This window comes from Perna viridis, chromosome 14 (assembly GCF_037379345.1).
Source record: "Perna viridis isolate PV_CMFRI_1.1 ecotype Kerala chromosome 14, ASM3737934v1, whole genome shotgun sequence".
NCBI lineage: Eukaryota > Metazoa > Mollusca > Bivalvia > Mytilida > Mytilidae > Perna > Perna viridis.
The window spans coordinates 13,669,313-13,675,312 of record NC_142458.1 but is presented as its reverse complement, the minus strand read 5'-3'; the positions used below and the strand labels follow the sequence as shown (position 1 = coordinate 13,675,312).

At 31.5% G+C, this 6,000-nt stretch overlaps 1 protein-coding gene across 1 annotated transcript in view; it reads right to left on the bottom strand.

Annotated features, from left to right (window-relative positions):
• Positions 1 to 1,646: 1,646 nt before the first annotated feature.
• The window catches only part of LOC148598296 (uncharacterized), a 21,394-nt gene continuing 17,040 nt past the window's right edge, over positions 1,647 to 6,000 (bottom strand). The window contains exons 7-11 of the mRNA XM_088560698.1: positions 5,332 to 5,403; positions 4,884 to 4,973; positions 3,442 to 3,513; positions 2,355 to 2,399; positions 1,647 to 1,846 (exon numbers count right to left, since the gene is read on the bottom strand). Coding sequence (XP_088416824.1) covers positions 1,815 to 1,846; positions 2,355 to 2,399; positions 3,442 to 3,513; positions 4,884 to 4,973; positions 5,332 to 5,403 — 311 coding nt within the window. The 3' untranslated portion in view covers positions 1,647 to 1,814. The remainder of the gene's footprint in view (positions 1,847 to 2,354; positions 2,400 to 3,441; positions 3,514 to 4,883; positions 4,974 to 5,331; positions 5,404 to 6,000) is intronic.

The window sequence follows — 6,000 nt, the reverse complement described above, 5'->3', positions numbered from 1 at the left end:
AACTAGAGTTGTTTTTTTTAATCAATTTACATTTGAAAGATTTTTCATATTTCAGATCGGGTTTTTGCATCATTTGTGTAGAAAAATACCATAAACGCTTGGACCTCCGCAATGTTCATTCATAGGTGTTTTGTATAACTTTGATATTGCTTTTGTTTTTTACTTTCAAAGTTTTAATGAGCATTTTTATTTTAGATATGTTGATGTGCAAGGAAGAAATATGTCTGACTTAAAAATTGCTCATTGTTCACTGATCATAAAATGCATCTTACCCAATTCATCGCTTCGTATTTTAATCATTGAATTAAAGGGTTCAAACAAGAATACTATATTCCTTCAATACGGATATGTAAAACCTCAGAGGGCATACGTGTAGAATCTTCAACTACTGAAAATGAACTTGTATAAAAGTTGTCTATATAAAGCGAAAGTATTTGGAATGGAACTTGGGAACGTAGTCATGTTGTTAGCTGAATATGCAAAGGTATCGTTAATGTATCGAAAGGTAAAATGGTCTACCAAATTGGGATAAATAATCCTTAACATTTCTTAATATAAAAGAAGGGAAATCATAATTAACACGAGGGAACAGGGAAAAACACCCTAAATTACAAACATTAAAAGTGTGTATTTCATTATTTCAGCTCCTTTTTTAACAAATTTATGTACTGTTCTGTTTTACAACTTTTGGTCATTTTTTGCATTCAAGGGTTGGTTGGAATACTCACTGTAATGTATGCATGTAAGGACAATGTTGTTGATATGAACATTAGATAAATTTATTATTATTTGAAAAATTGAAATAAGAGGCTAAGAAAGAGTAATCAAGGGAACATAGATCCTAGCGGAAATCAAAAGAAAATAAGCCAGGGACAAAGACCAAACATGGCATGGAAAACAGACACACACAACAAAGAACATAAAATAACCAAAACATTACGTACAAAGTAACAAGAGTAAATTAAGAGTATTTTTCACTATGGATAAATGAAAATCTTATCGCCATTATATTTGTTCAAGCAGATCAAAAAATTTTAAAAAAAATTAAAAAAGGCTCGCATATGTTGCTTATTAGCAAAGTTCACAAGAAAAAAAAACTGTAAGGTCTCCTTTTCCGTTTTTCAAGGGGAATAATTCTCAAATGGCGTTGTTATACTATTTTGATCCTAGATATGATGTATAGGCCTGGTCATACGGATCAATTTATTTATTGAAAATATCTATCTGTCTGTAATTCGAGGTATTATTTAAACTGACGAAAATTCGTCATTTTGACCTTCCATGTACTTTTTTCAAATAAAAGCGTTGCAGAGCTGTTTCTAAGGTTCATTTCATCAATTGAAATTGTATTTTTATCGGTAAAGGTTTTAAAAGAATAACCCACACTAAACAAGCCATCGTTTTGTCATTTATAGAGCAATGAATCTTGTCTTAAAGACCATCCGTACAACTCTAACCCTATAGAATTTTTCCAGCGCATCATTATTATTTGGTGGTGACTTAACCCATACCCCACCCTAAATGTTTAAACTAAGTACAAAGGAAACATGAAAAAGAATCATTTCAGAAAAGTTTTTTTTATATTTTAAAAGACAATGACGCCAGACGGATTCGACGACCACCCCAAACAAGGTAAACTAAATAAATAAAACAAAAATCATTCAATTTATTTTGATTTCAAGACTGCATAGCAAAATTAAAAAAAAACATTAAAATGATACAATACAATAACTTCTTTTTAATGCACATGCTTTCAAAGAACTGAACACCCTGTGTGTGGTATCTAACTGATTTGTCAAGGAAATTATCAAATTTTATACGTATTCTTCCTCCAGCGGCAAAGCAACTGCAAAATAAATTAAAAAAAAAACAGTATTACTGCTAAGCTTATTATTACACATACAATTACAGGGCTTATACAGAAAGAGATAAGGAATTTGAAGAAATTCTCACTTGGTGATACCCCGATCCTGTCCCTAGAAACCATAAAGAAAACCCAATATATATGTATACACTCAAGGCCCATTAAACTCGAAAAATAAAGCAATTATTTAACATCTGTCCGCATCACTATTAACAGCGTTCTATACAACCTTATTTAATCACCTTTGAGTTCGGAAATGCCTTTATTACGCCAGAACCATTGCAGTGATTTCCAACTTTCCGGTTTTTACTTTGTTTTTGTCATATGTATACGGAGTTTCTTTTGCATATTCTATTGTCCACTGTTTATAATCTCTTAGTTCGCTTATAGTGCTTTATCAGTAAAATATTGTTCACAAGTAGAACAGGAAGATACTTGCACATATAATAACTATTTTTAACACAAAAGAAAGTGTTATTCAATTATATACCTTCTTCTCTTTGTTTTGGTGTAACAACATCGATATTGTTTAATTCTGAAAACAAAATGATTACAAAGTAATACAGTAGTATAAAAGTAGTTAACATTTAGATCATAACCTTCTTGTAATTATCAAAATGATATGCCCTAATTTTCTCATAATTAACATTTAGATGTTCTAATCTTTTTTTTTTTTTGGAAAGTGTTACAATAAATAAAAAAAAAAGAAACATATATGGTGAAACGTAAACAATGTACCAGCGTATAACCTAAACACAAGATAGTACATGCTTTTAGAGATTAACATCTTTTTCAAAAAGAGTAAACCCACATTGAAGTAAGCTCTACATGGACCGATCTACGGTGACATAACGATGACATGCTTCAAATTACAGCGTAAAATGTAATGAAACGACACGGAGACCCATTAATGACCAACATCTGACTGTGGAGAGGTGCGTTAAATCTCTGTGGGATTAAACTTGTTTTATAAGACCTTAACCATCCCTTCAATATAAGGTCAAATATGAACTGAAACAACTAACACACTTTAAACTTAATAATACATGAAATATTTCTACATGGAATACCTCAACATACAAGATATATAAAATAAGATGTCCGCTTAAAAACGCTAGCAGTTAATAAATTCTAGCTCAGAGCATATCAAATATTGAAAATATCATCGAAAACTACAAGCCTTAGAAATTATCGGTTGTATTGCTACCCCTTGTTTAAAAACATTTCACTGTGAGGAACTTTTTGCTTCAGTAAAATCTGATACTATATTGCAAATACGAGAAAGCGCAGTTGCGAAATGTAAATACTCTGAAAGTTTTATTGCTCGTAAGGTACCAATTTTCATGGTGGCCTAACCACGAATTATTATGCCCACCGAAAAGGAAATTACCATTGATGTGTATACTGAAAACCTCAAAACCACGGATTCAAGAATCCACGAACTTGTGTTTGTAACTTAATCCACGAAAGTTGGAATCCACGAATTAAAATACTTTCACAGTACCACGGGGAAGGGGTGTTTCAGGAATATCATCATTTGGATATACCAATACACTTATTTATCTCATGATACTTACTACCTTCATTCAAAAATAGCATGCTTAACATGCATCCAGTAAGTAATCCGAATCCTAGAAAAAGCCATTTTGCTGAAAAATATAATGTACAATGATTTTGAAGTATGAAAATGATGTGGTAATTTCAATATCCCTTTTGAACTTCTACGATCGTCAGTATGAACTCATTGAACAAAAAACAATGTCTTACGCGAGCAGTTCAATCGTATTTGTCGTGGTGTCAATCACAGTGTCAATCACAGGACGGTCTTTCAGACTTTAAAGTTGGAATTATCTACTTAAAAGTTACTTAAAATTTGGAATTATCGACTTTAATGTTTGAGTTGGAATTATTAACGCAAAAGATGAAATTATCGAACTTTATGTTGACATTTTTTATTTTAATGGTGGAATTATTGACTAAAAATTTACTTTTTAGATGAAATCATGCCTTAAAAATTAGAATTTCCGACTTTAAAGGTGAAACTGTCGATTTTAATGACGGAATTGTCCACTTTTAACTAAGAATTTTCAACTTTAGAGTTAGAATTGTCTGACTTATCGACTTAAATGTTGGAATTATCGACTTTAAAAAATGGAAAAATCTTCTCTTTTTTCGGAATTGTCGATTTAATCAGACGTAATTTATTATTTACATTGGAGCATGCAGGGGATATGATTTGATACGTGATCCTTTTTAAAGTTGGGATGTATTTCAAGAAAAATAAGAATAAATAAGTATTGAAAAAGATTATTTTTTTGTTGATTTCATTTTGTAGATAAAAGAAAAAATATTAATCGAATGATACAAACGTGAAATGCTTTTACTACTTGCAATATAGTAAAATACCTCGTGTTTTCTTTGTAAGTCCTTATAAATACAGATGAATTTCTAAATTGCCCCAATTATCGCTCATCGTGGTTTCTTATATTGTGCGAGACTCCCAGATTATCTTTTGCGGGCAAATTGCTTATTTATAAAGGGCATAAAGGTGCCTAAAATCGTAATTTTGTTAATAGGTTGGTGTGTTAAATGCACCCTCTGAGCCCATGAGTTACATGTACAAAATGTATATTGAGATTAGCCTTTAATTTTGAGAAGTGGGCTTGGATATGCATATCCATAAATTCCAATTAGTCATGTATCAAATCATTTTGCTCCGCTTATTTTGAAGCAGTTGATAGAAACGTTTTGATTAATATTGATTTTTGACAATATCGATGATAGAGTGTCGACAATTTGAATGTCGATAATTCCAACATAAAAGATGATAATTATCACATAAAAGTCGATATTTATTCCAACATTTAAGTCGGAATAAAAATGAAATCCGTGGCCTTAATGCGCTTCAATGCATTTGTATATTGCTTGAATATTTTAATCCTTTATCTTAATATCTTCAAACAGCTGATGAAGTCATTCTAATGTAAGTACCAAAATAAAACGTATTATTTTTTCTTACATTGGCACGGTGCATGGTCAAAAACACCTACGACTCCGCCAAACCCAAGTAATAATGAAGTGAAAATCGCAGATACACCCTTCTTTACCCCTGAAAAATAAAAAAAATGAATTAATATACATTCCTGTAAAACAGTGACAAATGTTGTTGCTGCTGCTGTTTTTTTTTTTTTTTTTTTTTTTTTTTTTTTTACAGGTTTTAATCACATCTTGTGTATCTATATTTATTAAAACTGTCCTTTAAAATATAAAGTTGTTGTGGAGTGAAGTAAATGTTAATCACAATCTAGATAACTCTTGTAAGAAGAAATATTATTACATATGAATGCAAAATAGTTTTAACAGGTAAAAAAAAAACGTTTTCGAATTTCATTACTTCCTCTTTATAAAGCAAATCAATATATTTTTTTTATTTCTAAAATCATTTTATATATTTATTAAGCACATACTTGAAATGATCCTATTTGGGTTTTCTAAACCATTTATACACTTCCACTTCAATAGTGTTTGTTGAAACCGCTCTAAAACGAAAAATATACGTATTTAGTGTAATCTGTACTTTTTCCTTTGAACTTGTTGAGGGTTATTTTTCCATCTACCACAAAGAACTTGAGATACAGGATACTACAAACACAGTGCAGTTAGACTGATACTTTGACCTAGACTTAGAGATCGATGGTTAAGAAAAACTATTCACCCAACTTTACGATAAACGCGATGTCTTTTCATTCGGTATTGCCAACTTTCCTGTCATCTGTGGCACCATCCCTTCAGCATCTGCGTTTGGAGTTTTCATATCACAACTTTTACATTATGCCAGAGCTTGCTGTAAAGACTTTTTCGTATCGCGCTAGACTTCTTACAATAAAGCCTCTTCAACAGGGTTATGTTGCTACAAGATTGAAGTCATCACCACCGGATTTTCGTCATCATGAAGTCGTGGACCGGTACGGTGTATCCATATACACCATGAAAACTGATTTGTTCAACGTTTCATAGTTATCCATACCTCTTTCGTCTATCCAGGACTTTTTACGAGCAACTCCGCGGGTATTTCTAGAAAAGCAGAAGATTTTACTCTACCGGCGCACCTGGTCCATGCTACCAGTTTTAAGTGG